A 24,265-nucleotide genomic window follows, 5' to 3' on the forward strand; every position below is an offset into this window, starting at 1 on the left:
AATCTATAATATCTTATTCATGTACATATACTGTAAGTAGACAGTTTAAGCAGGTGTCTTTTCAGATACAGTTAATTCACATAACCCCTTAAACTCAACTTTAGTTCAGTTTGGGACTCTTAATGATTTTTTAATCCGAGACCAGATATTGCCTTCAATTATGGATATTGCAATATCATGATATGGCATAAGTGTTGTCATTTCCTGGTTTTAAAGGCTACACTACAGTAAATTGATGTAATTTCCTTAATTTACCAGGCTGTTCTTGCTGTTCTCTTATTTGCTTCTACCCACTTATTGCTATACCCACTATATCACAATATCGCTGCAATATTGATATCAAGTTATTCAGTCACAGATATTGTGACACCATGTCCAGTAAAATGTGCTCTTTAAATGTTCAGACTTTTGACTTTCTTTTTAAAGAGACTGACCCATATTCGCTGCTAATTTGCCTATTTAATTACACTTTTTGATACGAGAGGCATCAGAACATGCAGCATGACGAGGCAACATTATTTTTTTTGTAAATTGCAGAAGTTGGCGTCCACTTGCAGCAGGAGAAGCAGCAACTTAAAAAAAAAAAACCACTAGAACATTCCAAAGAAACCAATGTGATCCCACTTTCTGTACTGTAGAAAAAGATTGACATTAAATGTCTTTAAATGGGGGCCTGCATGTCACTCTGTTGGCTGCTTTTGCTATAGGGAATGATAAAGAGCCTTGTATTCAGGGCATACCCTTTTATCTTACTCTCTTCATCATTCACTTTCTGCCTCTCCATCACACGATGTTCCCTGTTTCTCGCTTTCTTATGACACTTTGTATTTTTTTTTAATTTTTTTTAGTCTTTCGAACACTGTCATATTTTGAACATGATGTGTTTTTCCTCCAATTAGGGAGAGGATGTACAGCCCCCAGGCTCATTAGAGTAGTCTGGCTTTATGGACCAATGTGAACACACACAGAACACACATTTTTGATAAGGGTGAAACACATTCAGGCCTAATGTGGATAGACCAAACCACTATCTTTGCTGGAGCAGATGCGTGACAGCCATAACCACAATATCCTCTCACTACTAAAGGCGCCCTGTGTATACTGGCAACCTCACATCACACTGTATGCAATAATGAATGTTAAACAACTTTGAAATATAATGTTTAATCACATTAATACATAGCATTTTCTTTAGTGTATACAGTTTTGGCATACATTAATTAATTAAATTAATATTCCTTTTTAAAGTACTTTGTGATCATCGTAGTTTTTCCGTTTTCATTTCATTCAACAATGCAACACTTATATTCTGGTATTTCTGTGTTCTGGAATGGTAAATAATCAAGTCATCATAGTAAGTATGAATATGTGCAAGGACACAAGTTCATTTACAGGACACAGGCCTGGTTAGGAGTGCATAAAAACATTTGCTCCCGTCAGGCCTTTGATGCCTTACATCATCTTTAAGAGGCTTTCAGTCGTGGTGGGAGAGATGCAAAGAGAGAGAAGTAAAGAAGAAAAGAGGAATGCACAGGCAGGGTGAGAGAGCAGTAGAGAGGATAGATGGAAAGAAAGAGTGTGTGTGTCTCTGTGTGTGTGTGTGTGTGTGTGCGCGCGTGTGTGTGTGTGAGAGGTGCTTCCTCTCTCCCCCAAATGGCCATGCTTGGCTGAGCCACATAATGCGTGCTCAACAGTATAAGTCTGCAAAGGGCCTGCATCCATAGATCATTGTGAAGTGGCATGTGACCTATAAAAAAACCGCTGCCTGTTCCCTCCATGTTCACTGTGTCAGCAGAAAAAAACAGAACAACAAAACAGCGGGATTGCAATAAATTCACCCGCCGCTCTCTTCTCTCTCATCCTTGATTCATTGCTCTCTTCCTATGCCACTCATTTCTCCTTTTGCCTGTCCTTCCCTTCATGTTCTTATGAAAATACTTGCCACCGTCACTCGTTCTCATTCTCTCGGAGTCTGTGCCCCCGTCGCCTCTATTTCCCCTTTCGATTTCTTCCCGTAAGCACACAGTGAAGCGCTCTCCCCAAACACAAACGAGAAAATTACAAGGTCGTCTGCCAGGCTCTGACAGGCTACGGCCATCCCCTCATCCCTTCTGCTAATGATCATTAATTACATGTCATTAACTAACATGCCACGGGCTATTCTTTCACATTTGTCATGTGCTATCGACTTCACATTCTGAATTCACTCCAATTAATTAGATTATTCTTCTCGGCCGCGGCTGTTTCTTTGAGTCTTTTTGCTTGATCTCTCTCACAGTCCCCCAACACACGGGCTCATCCCTCCCTTATTTCATCCTTCACTTGAAAGGAGTTCTTCCAATGTTACATTCTCTGTCTTCCCCCTGTGCTCCCTTTTTCATGTTACTGACTTTTTCTTCTGTTGTGTTCTTTGTTTGACCAACGTTTGAACAGTGTTGTCGTCTGTGCTGGTCATCTCCATCCCTCCTCTGTCTGATTGCAGAGCTCGATCAGTGACTAGGCTGCTGCCGTTGCTGCTGATGAGTCAGTCTAGGCCACATCCTCAGGAAGGGAAAGGCTAGTAGATTCATTAAGGACATCCAGACATCCCCCCCGCCCCTCCCTCCATCCAGACCCCCTCTCCCCACTTCACCCCACTCCATCCACATATCCGCTAGCCCTGCTTGCTGGCTGGCTCGCTAATTAAATCTCCATACATGATACCGCTTGCTAAAGGTCAGAATCCATCACAATATCATTATTCTGTGATTAAACAAGTGTCTCCCGCTTCCTTCACCGTACGCCGTGCTGGTTGGCTTCTGCCTGAAAACACAGACATAACTGGAAACCATTTCTTTCCCCCATTGTTTTTTTACGTGTTGTATTTCAAAACTTCTGTTTTGTGCTATCTTTTTCCAGATTCCCCGATTCTCAGATTCCCCATCAAGCAGGGCAACATAATATTTTAAATTCTGCAAAAATATACTATACTATACTACATACTAAACAGTTCACTATTATACCTATGACACGTTTCAATGTAAACTTTCATTGCAACCCGACCACTATGTCCTGACAAAAGATTATGAGATGAATCTGCACTTTTTTAAAATAAATATAAACACAATATTAGAAGTTTTGTAAAGGATTGCAATGGATGATAGAATCTCTGTAGGTGGTAATACAAGCAGAACTGTTCAGTTTGATTTCCTTTGTAATCATTTCAGAAAGAGAGGAACACATGGATTATGAAGTTATAGGAAACACTTTTCTTTTCATCATATCCAGCTCCTTGTTCGATTTGTGAATTTCCTTTCCTCCCACCTCTGTGTCTCTTAAACTCACATCTTGCATCTGATATTCTCCTACCTTCTCTCTCTTCTAGCGCCGCTTTAGTGATCTCTCAATTTCAATCCAAAATTGTCATGCTGTTTCGTTAGTTCCTGATTTGATTGTTTGTCCTAACCAATATTTATTATCTGTTGTAGCCGCTCAGCTAACGGTTGGCAGGTGCGAGCATCCGCAAACACAAATTTACAAAATATCACAGGCTTATCAAAGCCTGCCACTACATATTGAAATCTGCCAGCAGAACACTCCGATAAATCAACTTTTTTTCAGGCACACCCTGAGAAGTGCGTGTCCAGCCTAGTGTACCCATACACACCAATACATACACATGTGCTGTATTTTCCAGCTGTGGTTTAATATTAATGCACAAACTCTCACTATGATTTCCCACTTTGCATTCTATAACTCCACTGATCCGCCATGATTGATGTCCCTTCTTCCCCGAGATGACATCACCGTCAGGCCCTGTGTGTGAACATCCATATATATATATACACACAACATACAGTATATGATCTTTCTTTCTTCAGTCCTAATCATTGGGACTGGTTTTTGAAACGGTCTCCAGGGCGCCATACAACGCGGAAGTTAAATCTGCTTGGTGACAGCTCTTGCGGTCCACGTTGACACTTGTGCATTCAAACTGAATTTTCAACATGATTCAGTCAGAGTGCTGCAAAAATAGCTCTCTCTCGGAATGCCCTGTGGATGCCTTAACAAAGCAGCAAAGAGCAGTGAATCCCAGTCATCAGAAACACATACGCAGTGACTCCTGCTCCTGTGCTGCACGTTTGATTTTGTGAAGAAGAATCCAGTTTTTTAGTTTACGCACAAAAACACAATTTCTTTCTTTTTTTTATTTGAATAATCCATATTCTCTCCTCACCTAATACTTGTTATTCCTTTTGAATTATTCCTACATTCACTTATTGGGTTCTCTTGTCTGCCATTCATCTTAATGCCACATTGACTTGTGCAACATTATTTGCGATGGACACTTTACATTTCATCCTAGAAGTCACTTCTCTCATCATTTGCCACTGTGTACCTCACTTTTTCTGCTTCAAACAGGCATCTATCTAAACACACTCAGATTGTTTAATTGGGTATATAAAGCTGGACCAAAAGAAGACAGTTTTTGTGAAGAGGGAAATGGGAAAATCATTCATGGTGACAGGATGCAACATTTGTAAGGTTGTGACGTGATGATGTTCGGCCTAAATATCAAAAGATAAAGCATACAGAAGAGTGAACACTGTGTAATCACAGTATTTTTGGTGTTGTTTCAAAGTGAATTTGTGTCTTTATTTCATAGTGTGAGTGGTGGGGTATTCTGCCCCAGGTTGCTTGTGTGATGGAGGGCACCGTGGATCAGTAGGCAGACAGACTAGGTCTCAGCACATCTGATACACAAACACGCTTCCTCCCAGTCACACTTACAAATGATGGGAAGAGGTTGATATGAACTTGCAAAATCAAAGAATTTATCTATAAAACTGTTAATACGATTCTTGAGATTCTTTGGGCTTGCCACACGTGTAGGCAGATCACAGAGGATTTCAAAGACATAGAGAAGAAATGGTCCACATGAGAGACCTTTCAGCAAGGCTTTTGCGTACCACTTATTATGTTGTACCATAGTTTGGGAATCACCACTCTCAAGTGACTCTGTTGCTGCAGGAGTCACACAGCCAGTGTTTTATTCTAGTGAAATTGAATGTTGATATTATATCTTACAATGAACACTGCAAACCCACTTAGTCATGACATAATTCTCTAGTGCCATCAATCATCCTGGCAGGTTAGTCATTTAGCACAGTAGGGCAAGAGGAAAATACTTGATGTCCTTATTGGCTAATTACACTAAGAGCAACTACGTTGATACATTTTCTTCATTTGACTCCAGTCTTTCTTTTATGAGAAGTATATGTAATCCTCAATGACTCTACATTAAAAGAAGCTCATCATATCAACAAATGTTGCATTATGAACTTTTCGATTACAGTGCAGAAGGGCAGTATCTAAAGTGGACTGCTGAAGAAAGTCATTTAGAGTGCCACAGGCAGTTTAATAACTAATAAAAAAAAGGAACGGCCAGAAATGTAAGAAAATGGTCTCTTTGGAGTCTCCAGTGGTTTAGGAGTGACAAAGTGAAATGTCTCAGTGCTTTAACGTGTGTCATTAACTTTGTGAACTCGCAGCCAATGGAATGGGCCCCTCACAACAGTGCAAACCCAGATTAGGCCATACATCAGAGAGTGTTGGAGAGCGGATCTCTTTCAATCCCCCACTAATCGCATTGAGCAACTCTCTTGCTTTCGCGCGCGCCCACTGCCCCCTCTCTTTTTCTCCACTCTGTATCTGCTGATCCCCCTGCACAGTCCAGAAGAGAGCTCTCTTTGTGCCGGTGCTGGCAGGCAGACAGAAGCAAAGAGATGGATACGGCTGAGAGTGACCTGATTCTGCCTCAGTGCCTGGCCTCTGTCCAAATACAGAGACTCTGCTCTCTTGTCCCTCTGTCTTCAGGGAGGAACCCTCCATCTTTCTCCTCTGTTGCTACGCTGCGGGACGCTAGCTGAAATACCTGCCGGGCTTGACCAAGAAAGTGTTTGGAGTTTCAAGTCATTGGCTAGTTTTGTTATTAGTCATGCAGTAAGCACATGTTCAGATCAATACAGATAATTTTACCTGTACTAATAATAACCATATATCTGCAGTACCCAGGGATGAAGGTACTGACGACACCTGAGGCACATTCAATTTTCTTAGATAAGATAAAAAAATAGAAAATATAAGGTCAATACTAAGATTAAATTGGACACATTGAAGGGGATCTCTTGCCTTCAATGCAACAACTTGTAAAGCAAGGGCCATTGGGAATTGGGAAGACAAAAAGGGTTGAGAGAAACAACATTACAAATCAGTTTGAAAATGTATTAATAAATTGGGTTGAGGGACAGAAAAAGTGACATACAGCATGATAGAAGCAGTGACAGCGGTATCTCCCTGGCAGACAACGTCAACGGCTACATGGATGTTATTTGCCATTCTGACTTGAGACGTCGTTGGCATCTCAACTACGAATGTCATGTTTCGGCGGTGGCGTAATGAAAATATGTCGGCTTCCTGAAAGGGCTGACAGACAAAGTATTTCATTAGATTGCCGCACAGAGGACAGAGATGGTGATGATTGGCAACCAGTCGAAATAATACAGCATGTGTCAGAGGCAAGAGATGAGAAAACACACATCCCCGCACATAAACACCTCCTCTTCGTGCACATGCATCACCCTTTACTGGCACAGTAATTTTTTATTTTTTTTTGATGATGAAAAACACTTTATTTTTTGGAAATGTAATTAATCTTGGGAGAAATGGCTGAAACATTCAATCATCGATGCACCGAATACTACAAAGTACTCCATTTTGCTTCTGGTAGACCCTGTTAACCTTTGAACCCGAGCATGATGACTATCCTTTGTAACTGATGGCGACACTAAGAGGGTGTTTTTTTTGTCACCTAAACATGGAATAAGAATGAGTACATAGAAGCAGCTTTACTGTTTACTGGAGAAAACCGGAGTGACCCTTTCAGGAGTGACCCTTTCAGGAGTGACCCTGATTCTCATCGGAGTGCCATTAGTCTTGCGGCGAGCTACCACACGACTTGGAGGACAGAGAGTGCATTCTTGACAGCAGCTTGTTCTGAAAAGGTCATGAGGGGAGCGGCAAGGGGAGTGTAGCGAATTGGAGAAAAAGTTGCGCTCAAATATTCATCTTTGTTTAGTCTCTTTGGCATCTCAGTCTCCCTTGGCATCCATCACATCTCCTTTCTCCATCTGTCTTTGTTCTCTCTCCTTTTCGTCCTCATCTCAGCCGTTAACCATATGACATGATCTTGACCCAAATTTAGGTCATCTCTATCAATCATTCATACCACTCCATATAACCCTTATGTTATAGTCCTCAGCCTAAAGCCTGGACCAGCCATGTTCCATTAGTCTAATGCAAGCAGATCCCATATTTCCTCTGTGGCTGTCAGAGGCTTCTGATGCTGATAATGATGGCCTATGGTGATGGGTAGGAGACACTTGGGGCTTGGACAATTTATCAAGAGCCCCGAAGGTGCACTTCCAGGAAGAATAATGGAAAATAAGACGTAAACAAAAAGACACTCTGCCCCGCAGATCAACCTCCGATGGTACAAACCATCAGCCAACTCACGATTTAAAGACGTTTCAAAGGTTTTGGTTGCATGTTAGGACATGATTTTAGCTGAGAAGTTCTCCTATAAACTAATTTTGATTATTTTTTCTGCTTTACCTGACATGTTCCTTTTGTTATTTTAACAATATTTAAATTTTAGCACACTTTGTGTGAGGTTCATAATAATCAACCTGCACATGCCCAATCATTTTTACTGGACTAAAACACTGTATAATACAATATTCAAAACAAAAAAAAGTTCTTTAGAAATTGCTTTTCAAGTCAGTTCAGTAAAATATGGATTTCATAACTTGCACCCACCATTTAGTCTAATCTCTGATAGTTTTCTGTTTTTTTTTTTAAATAGAATTTAAAGGCAGTGCCACATACCAAGGCATTTCTCCTCACAGCAACCCACCACATTGCTAAGCTATTAATCAAGCAGTGCCTCCTTTAGTCCCAGACCAAGTGTTTCAAATCCATCCATGCACCCAGAATAATGACCAATCCTGAGCGCCATTATTCTCTTATCAAAACCCATAAGTCATTCTGCCCACAGTGACTAGTAAGAATATCCCCACTGACAGGATTAAACACATGCATGCAAACACAATACGTAGAAAAGCACAAAACAAAAAACACACCTATCTGTATATAATTACAAAATCACAGCAGCATGTCCAAACTGAAAGCATAACGGATGAACCTCCATCGAGAGTTGCATTTTTGCCTACTCTTAATTCAGTTTTTATATTTAGATATATTGCAGGGATTTGCCTTAAAGCCCTGCGATAGTGCAGCACTTTTTTTTTTTTTTTCTTATTTCACTCCGTTCACTTTGAATCGCTTCACATTGAATATCTTGCTGCACTGGCATTTCTGCAGTTGCTGTTGCATTGGGTGGACGGTGGGGAATTGTGCCTGACAGAGCAGCCTCTGGCGCTATTACAGAACTAAAGCCTGACTGCAGTCTTCTTCCATCTTCATCTCTTTCTTTACTTGTTTTCATATTTGCTGTATCTTACATGTGGACCAGCCAACGCACAGACACGCACTACAAATACTCTCACATTATGGACCTTGACCCAGCCATATACAGCGTGTTCCTTATAGAAGTACACTGACAGTCATATGTAATGTATTCCTGCTCTGGTTGATCTTGAGCTCACCATTTGCTGTTGTAAGTTGTTTATCTGGAAAAACATGCTCACGACACCCACAACTTTTCTCCCTTAAAATATCTGTAGCATACCTCTATCTATTTTTAATAACCGACATATGATTTCACAAGTGTTTGCCCAAGCAGTGCCTTTTGCCTTAAATTTAGATTTGAACACATTTTAAGCCCAGTATTAATGAAGCGAACTGAATTATATTTGTGTTGTACTAATCCCATTTCTTCTTCCCCTCTGCAGCTCTTGACCATTGATGATGACTTCTGTGGCCTCGACATGAATGCACCGTTGGGTGTGTCCGAGATGGTGCGCGGCAAGCCTCTCTTTTCTGACGCCATCGATAAAATGACGTCTGTCATCGCCTACGTCTACAAGAACCACTCGCTGGTCTTCGTGGGTACAAAAAGCGGACGAGTCAAGAAGGTAAGGAGGAGAAATGTGCTGTAGGTTGAAAGGTAGCAGAGTTTGGTTGAACAGATGGAAGCAGAGATTCAATTTCTCTGTTAGAATGTGGAGTAAGGGCTGGGAATTAGGGACTGCTGGATCGGAGGGAGGATAGTAGTAGTAAGGCAGATTGACTTTCAGGCAAATCAGCTCAGTCAGCTGTATTGGCAGTGGGAAGAGGTGTGTGTGCGTGCATGAAAGAGAAGGAGACTGAATGGAGGAAGTGTGTGTACTTTACTTTGGAGATAAATTGTGTGTGTGTGTGTGTGTGTGTGTGTGTGTGTGTGTGTGTGTGTGTGTGTGTGTGTGTGTGCGCGTGTGCGTGTGTGTGTTTTTTTGAGGTAAGGGGATCAGAAGAGCCCCTTAGGGTTTTTTATTCCTACAGCCAAGCCTATCTGGTATCTCTCAAATCCTCCTCATCCACTGCACCATATATATCACACATACACTCACATACACCCGGTATCAGGAGTATCTGCTGCACTTTTCCTTCACTTTGGACTTGTATAAAATCCAGAGCCCTGGGGGCAGATTGGAGCACACATCAGCATGTTGCAGAACTTGCTAGACAGCACAGATCAGCATGTTGCAGAATCGATTAGACAAAGTTTCTTATCTCTTTCTTGAGGCAAATTAAAAAATCTGAATAAGATGAAATACATAATTTATTAATTAATTTATGTAACTGCGTAATAGTGTCCTGTATAAGTAGGAGAAACTATATGAATCACATTTGGTCTTTATGATGTTGCATTTTTCACATGCTTATGTAATAGTGCAGTAACGTGCTAAGTTGTCTTAGGAAAACAGAACTGATCCTCTGGAGCCTGTGGAATTCTTATTGCAGCTGGGAGTGTTACACATAGCAGCTGTGAATGTCTTTGACCATAACTGCTTCCCCCTTGAAAATCATGTCACACTCTGTGACAGCACAGCCCTTGGCTAAACAAGATTTGTCCCCTCAGAGTTAAACAGCACTGGATAAGCCGGGTTTTGGCGTGTTGTGGCTTCCACCTTAGACTCCCCTCATGCCCCGATGCCTTCCTGCGTGTGGCAGCTCTTTTTAGACGTAATGTGATGATGCACTGCTGCAAGGTGTGATAGGACTTGGTAGCTCCTGTACTCTTACCTCTCTTTTTTGCGCACACACACACACACACACACACACACGCACGCGCACGCGCACGCGCACACGCACACGCACACGCGTATGTAATTTAGGGCCATGACTGCGACTAATTCTGGAGGAGGCTAGGCCAGTGAGGCTCACAGGGCATTACACAGAGAGGAGGAGAGAAGAGATGGAGTCACTGTGGGAAGCAGAGAGCTGGAGGGGGGAGATTGGCCAGAGATGGACTATATTCCAGAAATGAATGCCACGTAGGGATGAAGGCGGTGTGTATGGCAAAGGTTGACAGTAGAGAGTGAAAAACAGAAGGGAGAAACAAGCAGCCAATGTCGAAAGGTCTTTTCCTTTTCTTACACGCACAGGCAGGAGTGCTGATTTATACATTGTTATTGTTGATTACTGGCCCCATACCCGTGTTTGCTGCTGTTGTTTGTCTTCCATGCGGTAGCAGAATGGTTGAGGCAGCGGTTTTCCACGTGGTAACCAACATGTAGGCAGGTGTTTCAGATGGGAAGTATGTAATCATATTTAATACCTACTGCTCATCTCTAATGATGAGATTGAGTTAGGATTTGGAAATGTTGTGGCATTGAGTGTTGAAATCATTACAACCTGTTCAGGGTTTTCTGAATGTTCTCAAAAACCTGCAGGCATCTTTCTCTCTGGTTATCTTTTTGCTTTTCTTCTTTTTTCGCCTGGCCTCTCTCAAACCATCCCTCTCAAAACCATGTATTTAGTGTAAAATATAGGTTCTTCTTTGATCTTAAAATATGAGTGAAATTATTTACTTTAAGTCAAAATATACAATTAGTTCTTCCAACTCCACCCAATGTTGGGTTTATTAAATAATTGATAGATGCTTAAACATTAATTTCAGCATAAGTATTGGGATAAATTGTGTTGTCTTTCTCAGTTTGAAGTCTTACTGTAGTTCATCACATCATGGTGACCTTTTAGCTGCAACTGCTCTTACCAGAGACACTTTGCACCAGTATTAGCACAAGGTTGCTCCCATTGTACAGACACAGCGACTGAATTCAATACTCTCCTTCTTCATTGTTCGCACCGTTTCCTTTTTTATGAAAGGAAACAACCTTGACCCATCTTCACGTGTATTAAAGACACCTGGGAACTTGTCTATTTAAAAACTCTCTAAATCTGTTCAATTCAAAAGACATTTATAAATTCTAGAAATATATATTGTTCAAGAGATCAATAAAACACATCTGAATTAAGTTAATGAGAAAACATGAGTTGGATTCCACTCATTTTCTGCATGATATTTTGCACTGTTGCCATTTAATAGAATCCTGTCTGAAGCGTTTTGGCGTTGTTCTCATTCAAACTCAACATAAATGAAGGTCACATTGTGCACATATGATTTATTCAGCCAAAGGAACCCCCCCTTCCCCTCCTCACACACACACACACACACACACACACACACACACACACACACACACACACACACACACACACACACACACACACACACACAAAGGTGATCAATATTCTGTGTCAACACAGGCGTGCACACTGTGCACACAGTGCCCCGTTACAATCCCATCCTCCCCTCCCATGTACATACTTACCCTCCCCTGTCATTAACTGTATACCATTAGATGACATCACAGGCAATAAAAGACAACAACAAGACAATAAAAAGTCTGAGCTTTGGTCCACCTCCTTCATCAGCGACTTTATAACCCCTCGGCTAATGGATGTTGATTTATACACACTCCTCCACCTTACTTGTTCCATCCGTCAGCCCCCTCCTCCTCCTCAGATCTTCTCACGCACGCTGTCTTTCACTCTATTTCGTCAGTGTTATTTATGATCTTGTGAATAAATATAAGCATTACGGTAAAAGAGAGTGGCTTAATGGAGTGGTGTTTGGGTGAGCTAAATGTTAGTGTTTACAGGCTGGCGTTTATGACATCATGAAGTTGAGCTGGGCAGGAAAGCTGAGTGAATTAAATTCAATTTGCTTGTGAAATGTTTTAATGGAACAGAGGTTAGAGTAAAATTTTGCTTGTAAAATATGACGCCTGTTGATCAGAGTAAAGACATTGTTCAATCATGAGGAGGATTGTCATCAATATAATGCTTTCTCAAGACCTTAAACTCATCCTTAACTAACACAATGCTGTCTTAAACCCAACTCTTAACTTACCTTAACTTCAGCCTAATATGGAGATCAGTTGCAGATATACAGGTTATAAGATCCCGTTTATGTTGAAAATCTTCATGTAAGGTAAGCCCATAAAGAAAGAGGATAGAATGGGTTCCCTTGGGAACTAGATGCTAGTGGTGGTAGAAGGATTCAAATCTGAAGATCATTGTGGTCAGAGAGATGTAGTGGGTTGTGTAGTCATCCTGAAAACAGATTGTACGAGTGTGGGTCTGGAGAGTAAGGTTGGATCAGAAAGACTTACTCTCGTTCCTCTCCCAAGAGTTCTTTTAAGACATGAGGCCAGGCCAAAATGTTTCACTTTGTTTGTCTTCTCAAATGTAGTCATACAAGACCCAACACCCAGATTAAAACACGTTCGCAGAAAGCAACCCTAGCCTTAGATAGCTTTGATGCCAAGTGGTTGTATAAAGTCTGTTTTGACACAGTCTCAGCTCAATTTCATAACACTCTCCTGTCAGCATAAAACAGGCAGTGCTGTTAAATCAGTTGACCTCTGTACGTGTCCACAGCTGCAGCCATTCTTGGCTGTTACAATTTTACACAAGGCTTAAAACTGCCACATTATTTGTGTACCTCTGAGCCTTTTCCTCACTCATTTTTTTTTTTTTTTTTTTTTTTTTTGCACCTCACTTCTAGCTCTTTTAAATTAATGTCTTTTCATATTTCCTACCTCTTTCTCCTCATATTTATCTGCTTCCCCTCCCTTTCTCCATCTCTGTTTGCCCTAACCACGTAATTTCCCTGTTCCTTTTTCCATTCATCTCCCTCCCTCCCTCTGTCTATCCGTCCATGGCTGAGTGGAGTTGCTATGAAAGCTCTTTGATGGCTACCTCCTGCCACTGGAAGTGAATGGACCATATGTCGGTGGGTTTGCGTGTCCGTTGGTCTGTGGCTTAAGGGAGGAGATGGAGATGTGATGGAGATAAAAGGCAGTGGCAGGGTAAGGTTTAAACCCATTTACTGCAGGTCAGTACACACCAGCAGGTCAAGGGGAAAGCCTTAACCCCCTGTTGACTTTGGTTTAGTTTATGGTCATCTGGTCATACTACACATGGGCAGGATAGATACACGTTGGTGTAGACACAAATGCATGGTACTCACACACTGCACTTGATTGCTTGTATTGAGATAAGCACACATGCATCAGTAAACACTACTGGACAAAGGCTGCCCAGGTATCGCCATGGGGCCGTGGCTGAAGAGGTGGACTAGGGGACAAGAGGGAGGAAGTGGAGAGTAAAGAGAGAGAAGAGATGAGATTGAGGGCCACCTGCCGAGGTGCTAATGCATCTCCCCACTGTCCGTCCCAATGGGGGAGCATTGGCGCTCAATACAATGAGCAGCTAACCTTGAACTTGACATAGACAGCGGCTCAAAAATGAGCAATGCAGGACATGCAAATATAATGAGGTCAGAAAAGCTCAGGATAAATGTGTTTCTGTGTCCTAGATATTACCAATTCACCCAAAGCACTGCCAAAGGTGGTGTCTGAAAAACAAGACCTGTGTGCATGGTTCTTGGAGTGTTGGTGTAGAGGAGGACAAAAGAAGGAAAAGAAGACTTTTCCATGGAGAATTTGTCAGTATTTGGTCAAAGCCATAGAGCAGGTTGTTGTGACAATTTGTTCGCCTCTTAACCACTGCCACTACTTTTCAATCTGTCCCAGTCAGACAGAGAAGTGGGAAGAAAAAGAGGCAAACACAGAGAGAGTGAAGACATGGAGGAAACAAAGAGAAGAAGAATTTTGGTGGTGAGGAAGCAATAAAATGAAAGGAGAGGGTAGAATGAGACTGAGAGAGAAAGGTGAATGAATGGTGGTGAATGTCGAGGCACAGAGGGATCTGTCATTTAAGGTTGTCAGGGGAGATGGCATGAGCGAGAAACAGGTCAATTTCAACAGTGAATGGTTAATGTTTGTTGTTGGGAAGGGAAAGGTCAAACTCACTTTTGTCTCCAGCTCTGTCGATTTCTGTTTCATGGTCTATACAGCCTATCCTGTCTTGAATGTCTCATTACCTCCTCTCTCCAGCTATAGTAACCCACCACCAACACCCCCCCCCCCCCCCAATCTGTCTGTGGCATCCTGTTTAATAAATGAACAGGGGTTTTTAGATCTGTCAGCACAATAGATTGTGCACAGATAGATTTGTGGGTGCGGGTGTGAGAGCCTTTACTTGAAATGTATTGTTCTGGACCAGTTCCTTATGTTTTGTGGGTTGATTGTGTACTTGTTTTGTGTCTGTGTGTGTGTGTGCGCTTGTCTGTGCTTGTGTGTATGATTGGTTGGTTAGCCCCAGATGCAGATTATTGAAATGGGCTGAGCTGAGCCGTGGTCAGTGGAGCAGAGGATTAACTGCTTAAAGCTAATGATGAAATATGCTGTAGGACGGGCAGGCATCATGTGCATGTGTGTGGACAGTGTTTTGTGATTTAGACCTCCTCCCTTCCCTTGTTACACTATGAACACAATGCTCTTCAACACAGGTGCACACACCCGCACTCACACCGCCATTATCACCCTGGCTGGCAGCCTTTACAACCCCACCCAGTTGTTCATTCATTCCCGGCCAGTCGTCGAAACCGCTGCAGTATTCCCAGAATGTCAATGTTCCCCTACTGTTAAGTATTCCTCAGCTGTCTTGCTAGTTGCCTTGGCACTGTGTGTGTGTGTGTGTGTGTGTGTGTTATGTGTTGTTGCTCCCACACCAGCCAGTACAGCAGCACACACTACAAAATGCTCTGACGTGAGTTGCCATGGTAGCACAGGCTGCTCCACGTGCACAGGATAGAATGTATAGAAGGCACCAACACATGGAAGACACACGCACACGCACACGCACACGCACACACTCGCACACACGCACACTCGCACACATATATCTGAGAGTATATTGTGATACAGTCAGTATTTAATTCCCAGGGAAGCTCACAGTGTTGCACGCACAGATATTGTGTTGATACAGTGACGTGAGTGAACATTAGTGTGATCTGATCTGATGATAGAGGGCTGCTATTCGATGACAGGTGCTGTCCACTGCACGCCCATGAGGCTGATTGAACACACAATATTAGAGTGTTGGTGTTTTTTCTCGTGCTGTATTGACTGCTGTCTGTTACCCAGTGTTCCTCTGCTATTTGCTGTATAGAAAGAAAGGCATGTCAAGGGGAATCAGTCTACAGGAATCCCGCCGGCAGACTCTGCCACCGTCCTTCTCCTTATGCTTATTTTCACAGCTTTTTTAAAAAATTTTATTGCAGCATTGTTCCCAGCCAATTGTTTCTCCATACATCATCTTCTGGAAAGTGCTTGGTGCACAAGGTTTGCTTCAGCCTTCTTCCAAAATGACCATTCCTTCTCAAAATGTGGGGAGTTAGTTTATAGTCTGTGTGCGCTTTTCATCATTTTATATGAGACTCTGTGTAAATATTGGTCAATTCTGTGCAGGAAATCTTGGGGGCTAATGAGAAGTGAGGTCCATTAGTGGCTTGGGAAGAGGATCACAAGGTAGTGATTGCCTTGCGTGTTGCTGCAAAAAAAAACCTCATTCAGTCGCCATGTAGTGTGAATGTGCAGCAGAGAGAGTCCATGTTATGTTCAGGGAAGAAGTCGCAGCCTTTACTTGAGGTAGAGTTAGACGGAGGAGAGGAAGAAGAGGGGAGATGGCGAATGGAAGGGAAGATAAGGCGGAAATAGAAATGCGGGGGAATTGGGTATGGTTTGGGGCAGTGGTCGTATGAGGACGGCTTCACGGGGGGATAGAGAGAAACGTGTTGTGGACTTAATGTTTCATGAATATAAGTCATCCGGTAATATATTCAATCTTTTGTTTATTTCTGTCCCATTCATCTTTGCCTTGTGTTCTTAGTAGTTTAGTAGTCTCCTTGTTCCTGTTAACGGTTGATGTAATCTGCCTTTGTTGTGTGGCGTGTCATTTTTTTTTTTTTTTATACTTCTCATGACAAGAAAAGGTTGGCGAACTGCACCTCAAAGTTCTCCGACTTTGAAGGAGATGAGGACAGAAAACAGAAAACACAGTTGGAGAGATGGGGAAATTGAATGTGCATCAACTGAAAGGGGAGCGTAGACGTGGATGGACGTAGAGGTAAACTAAGGGCGAAATGACCAAAGAGGACAAAAAGAAAGGGAAGATGGACCCTCAAAAACGGGAATGAAGTAGAAGCAGAAAGCAAGTGGCCACCAGGGATTGATAGAGCATGTTTTCCAGACCGTCTGGGAATTTACCTGTGCTTCCTCACAGGTAAGCTAGGTGTTTAGTTGATTAAAGACATGAGCAAAAGCGATCTCTTCTGTGATTTAGACAGAGCATCGCAGGGAGCAGCCAGTTAGCAGCGGCCTGACTCGGCAGATACACAAAGTGCCCTGATGTAGTGGATGACATTGCTTCGGTGTCCAGCATTCTTGACTGTCAACCTTTACGTGTGTGTGTGTGTGTGTGTGTGTGTGTGTGTGTGTGTGTGTGTGTGTGTGTGTGTGTGGTCGTATGCAAAAAATAGCTGCTCACGCTAGGCGTGTCATTCAGGTGTGTATTTATAGATGCCATCGCTGTAGCTTGGCCTTATCCCTCCTTTCCAAGGTTTCTCTATAATTGATGAGCTGTTAGGGGCTGAGCAGGGCTGAGCACACACATGCACGCAAACACACACACGCACGCACACTCACAAACACAAAACCAACCTTGGTGACCAGCTGCTTCACTGCAGGTTGACACCACCATGTTTGCACACAGTTGCACACTAAGTCAGAAGCGCTCGTGGCTTTCAGCGTTCCTGCAGCGCTTGTCCCTACGGTGAACCTCCAGCTGTGAATGGTCCATGTGGTGTTACGGACTCTTGTTATGTTGCTCTAACTTGAGCTCACAGTCCTTAAACTACCGTAGAACCTCAGCCTGATGTTACATTGCTGGGATGATTTCAACGCTTTTCCAACCTTCCTATGAAATTTAAATAATATTCAGACGCAAGGCTTGTAGAAAACCGTTTTTTATTTTTTTTATTTTTTTTATTTTTTATATATACACAAATTGTCTCTGAAACGAGAAGCAGGAAGAAAGTGGGTGAACAGCCGCAGAAAGGAGAGCTCAGCAGTGAGAGACTGAAAGAGTGCAGAGGGCAAAATTGGCGAGCAAGAATAAAGGATGAAAGCTAGAGATGGAGAGAATGTCGAGAAAGGGTAAAGTGAGAGGGTGAGAGTGGTGAAATAGAGTTTGATGTTCATTTTACTCTCGTGAGTCTGCACCTACTGAAAAGAGTACCAGTATGTGGCGGCATATTGAGCTGTGAGTGATTTGAGTGGCTATTCTCCGCTGTGTGTACGTGGATTTGAAAGGCTCGAGCCAGCCGAGAAGTGGGAGAGCGAAAATGGCAAACTTCAGTCTGATCTTTCTGTTTTCTGGCAGTTTGAACTTTCACTGACTCTTATGTGTTGCTGGCTCAGGGTTAAGACGAGGTTAGCTGCTGAGAAAGATGAGTCGAGGTCTGGGGAAATAAATCAAAGCGCTGCCAAGGAATCTGCTTTGATCGCAAGTAATTTTCGCCTGTTGCTTTTTAATCTGTTTTCGGGGGAATGATTTGTGAAGTACTTTAGCAGAAAATGGCAGAATACTTCCTCAGGGGAACAACTTTATTTTGTCAGTTAGAATTATTTCTTTGTATTAGCATGTGTGTGTTTTTATACATGGAGTCATTACATGATCATATGAAAACTCTTATGCTGCCTAATGGAATTGTATCGTTAACTTTTAATAAGCTTACAATGTTGAATTTTAGATGAAGCTGATCCAATCAATTAGTGAGTCATTTTGGTCTATGCACATTGACAATGCCTCTAATACAAGCAATTACCTCCTGAACATTAGCAGACCACATTGAGCAAAGTGAAAATTGTTAGTTGGCTTTGTGAAGCTGGGGAATGCTCAAGTTGTGGCACATTTAATAAAGTATCCATGCAGCTTGTTCATTAGTGGCTCAGATAGTGGGGGATATTATCTCAACTGTGTTCCTTAATAAGAAGCTGCAAACAGAAGAAAGATGTGATCCGGAGGCAGGTGAATTATGACAAACAATAACAAACTCACTAGCTTTTATTCATCTATCATTCTGTCCTTCCTTTCCTCCTTCCTCTCTTCTAATTAACATGTTGTGTGACTGACCAGTGAGAAAAGCTGGCAGCTTGTGTGTGTTTACAAGCTGCTCACTTTGGACGGCTTTGCCAGGCAGGCGTGGGGGGTTGCATCATAAAGCAATTCAGACTTAGTCAAAGTGTCTTTGGGTTGCCAGTCATTACTAACACTGTGGCTCCGGGATAAAAAAAAAATATAACGGAGCTGGCTATTAATTGACCCTGTTAACCCCGGATTAACCAACTGACCTACATTCATACGAAAGAGGTCGAGTTGTAATCACTCGCAATGTCAAGAGATCAAGTATTTGGACAGTGAAATACATTTTAGGATTTTTGACAAATCATGTTCTACTGACAGTTAAAGATGTCGCTGTGCTCATTATTACTTCTCTTACTTTAATTTGAAGTTGTTTTATCCATTTATTGATCCAATAATAATGATTTTCTGACAGTTTAATGATTAAGGAGAGATTGTGCAGGAGGCATTTTTATCTGGTCTCACTACTTAACAGAACCCACTTTGGTTTGCCATGTAGGTGATGATCTATTCAGTTTAAAAGGGATCCAGCTTTCCGATTCAGGAAGGCCTGAATTAATTCCAAAGACAGCGGCTTTACTTATTAATTTTACTTTGTGATATTGACCATTGACTGAAATGGTGAAAAGTCAAAAGAAGCAGCCAAAGTATGATGGAAAAAAAATTTGGATTAAAGTCTACAAACATCACAAGCATAATTACAAACTTTTAGATCATGCATTGGATGTATTCCCTCTTACATAGTTTAGGGCTGGCACTGGAGTTTTACAACACAGCCCTCCAGATGACTAACTGAAGCTTTTCAAATGGTAATCCTCGTGCGACATCACCGTTTTTTTTTTTTTTTTTTTTTCTCTCCCTCGCTCTGGAAGTCTGTATCTCCTCAGCCAGTAATTAGCATCTCTGTTAACATACTTCAGCTATATCAAGCCCGTGTCAAGCTAGCAAATGGGTATGTAATTATGTCCAAGCTTTCTCTCTCTCGTCCACTGATCACTGAGTAGGAAACCACAGGCAAAACACTCCAAACATAGCTGTCTCTGACACACATGCAGACACATCTACACGTGCAGACTTTTACTCATGTCAACAGTGGGCAAACGGTTAACAGTAACTGTCAATGGATGCTCGTGAAGGAAGACGCAACTGCTTTTTCTTCAATGCTCGCAAAGAAGCACTTGACTTGGCATTAATTACTTTTGTGTAGCAAACTGTGACGGCGTGGGCTCTCCAGCACATAATGAACGATTCCTAAAGGTGGTTTATAGTAATTTCAGTAGTATGGAAAAAAGTTTATAGTAGCTGCACCCCAGAAAAAATTGTAGTAGATTAATTATACTTTCAATTTTGTTTCAGACATTGGTATTTGCTTGTGTGCCAAGTCATCGCATGGTGATGGTTAATTTGTACTTCAGCAGGAGAAAATCAATAGAATGTTGAGCATCTAATCACACCGTGTGTTCCTGTACGGCTCTGTGGATGGATGGCTGGCAGTAATCCTGCCAGGGCCAGAGTGTAATTTCCCATCAGTGCCTCCCGTACAACAGATTTTATACTGTATTGCCCAAGAAGAGCATTTAAAACCACACAAAGAATAGAAGCAGGAAAAAAAACAAAATTGGACTGAGCTCCTCCTTTTTTATTATTTAGTTTTCTTGTCAAAAGCACCAATAACTTAAGCCCCTGATGATCAAGGATAAGTGAAGATGAATCTTCTTTTCATATCAGGGCTGGTTTATGAGATGCAAAGAAATGTCCTCCTGTCAAGTATGTCTGTTTTTTAAAAAAAAAATGTTTTTATTGTATTTTACACAGACTTGTAGCATTTTGTGTCTAAGGAATAAACTCGAGTTCATTGATAGATGACTGGTTGAAACAAATGTGTTTTTTTTCCCTCAATTTGAATCTGTGATAGCTCATGACATGTAGCAACCATATTCCTACAGTAGCACTCAGTCTTTGTATTCCTCGAAGCTCAAACATCCCTCTTGTTCTTTACCTCTCCCTTCTAAATCTCCATCCTTGTTTTTCTGACGTCCCTCCCTCTCGAGTCTCTGTGATTTATGGCTGAGTCTGTGCAGCTATAGAGGACACACCACTGCAGGTGAGGCCTCTGCCTCCTTTCCTTCTCTCACTACTTCCTTCCCTGCACGCCTGCAGCCAATCACAGCACACCAAATGTCTCTTGGGGTAACCAGTGCCCCCATGCACCTTTTCCCTTTCCTCTTCCTCTCCTTTCCTTCGCTCTCGTTCTCTCTGCAGAGAATAGTTTGTCTCACAACTGGGTCATTCTCTCTTCCCTGCAGTAAATGCTAGCAGGCAGTCAGTCAGGCAGGCAGGCAGGCAGGCAGACAGGCAGGCAGTCAGTCAGGCAGGCAGGCAGGCAGGCAGGCGAGGCTGCACTTCATAGCTCATCTGCATGGGAGACTTCAGAGACTGCAGATGCAACAGTGTGCCGTCAAGGGGGGTTGTGTTTGTTTGCATGTACATGGGCGTAATCAAACCTGTTGAGATTGCAGGTCGGCTGAAGTGGAAAAAAGTGCGTGTGAATGAGAGACATGCTGTATATGAATGAGACATTTTATTTTCCATGTGTTTGTGTGCATGCTGATGTATTCTGTGTGTTTGGAAGCTTTTATTAACCACCACATGCATTAAGTCTCTTGCAAACATCAGCTTCCTCGAGCAGCACCTGCTTGTTTGTTTTGGTTTATTTGCACATTCTTATATTGCTCAGCTTTTCCTCCTACTCGTCACACACACACACACACACACACACACACACACACACACACACGCACACGCACACGCACACACAGGCACGCATACACCCTCTAATGCAGCTGCCGTGGTGTTAGTGAGTTGCGATTTAGATTACTCTGACTTGTCCATTAAGCAGATGCCAGTGTAAACATCTTTAAAAGGATCCCTGAGTCTGTCTGTCTGACATCAAGGCATTGAAGGGCACCTCAGGTACCAAAACTGCTTTATACACACAATGGCAGGAGACATGGAAAGTAAGAGAGATTGTGAGAGTGAATAAATGAGACGGAAAGGAGAGCGACTGAGAGGAATGCTGGGAGAGATATGGAAAAGATGGCTGAGGCACATAAAAAAGAAAGACAAATTAACAACTGTAATCTTGCACACCTATTCTCAGTCTTCTTTTTGTCTCACCTCCTCTCCTCGCCCTTTCTTTTCCCATCCCCAACACAGACTTTAATAAGTGGATTTTTATCTCTGCTACACCAGCTCTCCCAAAGGCTTATGGGCATTTTTTTCCTGCTGCTGCACAAGCAGAATGGTAATTGCCAATCTGCAGTTGGAGACGCTCCTTGTTTTTAAGGAATAAGAGAGAATTGGTTCAAAAATTTCTTTTAAAGAATCAATTGTGGTTTGGTGTGTGTGAGGATACACAGTGTATTCAGAAAGATAGACAGAAAGCTACTAGATCTAATAAATTGCCATTTTGGCCATCAATCTACATTAAATAGACCGTAATTACAAAGTAAAAAGTAAAGATTTGAAATCTCAATCATGTAAGTATCGAGAACATTTTGCAGGAACTCCCCAGGCAGCAATTACAGCTCAGGGTCTTCTTGGGTAAGTCTCAAGAAGCTTTGCACAGCTGGATTTAGACAGTTTATCCCATTCTTCTTCTCTGATTCTCCCAAGCGCCGTCAGATTGCATGGGAAGCGTCTGTGAACTGCCATCTTCAGGTTTCTCCACAGATGTCGATGACTATGGGGTTTAAGTCTGGGCTTTGGCGGGGCTACTCAGAGGCAGTCTAAAACTCATTCTAAAGCCACTTCAGCATTGCTTAACCAGTCTCTCTGCCCCTGCCGCTGAGATGTACCACCATAGCACAATGCTGATGCCACTATCCTTCACTGTGGACATGTTACTAATTGGGTGATGACCAATGCCAGACATAAAACATTTAGTCCAACTCTAAGTGGACTGCCATATGCCTTTTACTCATAATCCATCTAACCACTCTATTCATAAAGGCCTGATTAATGAAGTGCTGCCGAGATGATCGTCCTTTGAGCAGATTTTTGCATATCTCTCTCTGTTAGAGTAACCGTTGAATTTGTGGTGACCTCCCTGACCTAAACAAAATGTACCTGATCATTATGTGGAGTGCCAACGCAAAACATGAGAGATTTAGGTTTTTGATTGATGGGCAAAACTGGCCATTTTATCCATTTGAAATTAGATACAGCTGAATGAAATGTGAGAAAAGGGATGAGTCTGAATACTTTCTGACTCCATTGCACATCACATCTCTCTAATGTGTGTTTAGTTCACACAGGGTTTCATTTCTGTCTAGACACATTATGAGTGGGCTGTGGTAGCTACAGGTGCGGCAACCTCCCTTCTCTCTTTCTTTTTCTCTAAATCTCCCCTTCACACAGGATGGGGGTGAAACCCAAGTTCAGCCATTTAGTTATGCACAAACTGTTGCAGTTTCTGCACAACACACAAACTACATATTTTACATGCATGCAATAGATATTAAAACAGGCAGAAAAGCACAAGTATGCACAACTAGAAGTAGTTTGATAGAGGTATGCACTTCTAAAATCAAAAAAGAAAAAGTACAAATAATGAATATTGTTAGGTTTTATTATCTGATGCCATTCAGTTGTTCCATCTGAAACTGTCAATGATACAAAGGTATGTACTTTTGACAGGTAGTCCTACTGTATGCACGTTTCAAACTTGTCCAGGTTTCGCCCGGATATAGCCAGCTATAACCATAGCTAACATATTTCTTCTTTCTGTCTGATTATTACAGAGCTATTCAAATTGAATTTATGTGTGGCACTTCGTCATGCCCCCTTCAATAATGCCCCACCCTCCGCACATATGCACGCACACACACACACACACAAGTTTAACTTGGGATTGTACTGGTTACAGTAATGGCAACCTATTTCTTTCTCTAATGTATCTCAAAGCAAGAGAACGAGAAGTTGTCAAACAGTACAATACTACTTTGACCCAATGGGTAAAATGCATTGGGGATACCATGTGTTTCTTCACTATCTGTTGAAATCTTGTCTGGCAGCATGGCATCATCCAGCAGAAGCTCGGTCCAGTCACTGCTCACTGCTGTAACAGTCAAAGATTTAGGTTAGCCATCACAGCAGTACTGCAGCCCCACATACTGCAGCTGTGTCGAGATATGTGTGTGCGTGTGTGTGTGCATGTGTGTTTTAGTGTGTCCTTGTGTCGGCAGTACCTGCCTGAATCCTCTAAAAAGGCAACACCATGGATATTTTTTTATCCCTTTCTCTATGTCCTTGATTCCTGACATTTGAGCACCCTGGGAAATTTGACTTCCAAGGACACTCTGATGTGCACACCCCCTTTACCCCAATTCCCTTTTTCTCTCTATTTTCATTGTTGACTAAAACTCAGTGCAGCATTTCATCTACTCCACTCCTCGCTGGAGATGCAGGCCTAGTTTTTGCTCCCCATATGTTATCAACCTCTCCCCTTTCATTAAAGTTAAGCCTAGTACTGAGAGGAAGGAGAAGAACCTTAGTCACCAAATGTGCCGAATATCAATCAGAGAAAGAGTTTGGGTAGAGGGAGGGA

General features: G+C 42.2%; 1 protein-coding gene across 1 annotated transcript in view; it reads left to right on the forward strand.

Annotated features, from left to right (window-relative positions):
- The window catches only part of plxna4 (plexin A4), a 231,034-nt gene that overhangs the window by 28,612 nt on the left and 178,157 nt on the right, over positions 1 to 24,265 (forward strand). Inside the window, exon 3 of the mRNA XM_069164965.1 lies at positions 8,952 to 9,134. Coding sequence (XP_069021066.1) covers positions 8,952 to 9,134 — 183 coding nt within the window. The remainder of the gene's footprint in view (positions 1 to 8,951; positions 9,135 to 24,265) is intronic.

This window comes from Embiotoca jacksoni, unplaced genomic scaffold, assembly GCF_022577435.1.
Source record: "Embiotoca jacksoni isolate LCO1_2020_lvr unplaced genomic scaffold, fEmbJac1.0.p SCAF_32, whole genome shotgun sequence".
In the NCBI taxonomy this organism is placed as follows: domain Eukaryota; kingdom Metazoa; phylum Chordata; class Actinopteri; family Embiotocidae; genus Embiotoca; species Embiotoca jacksoni.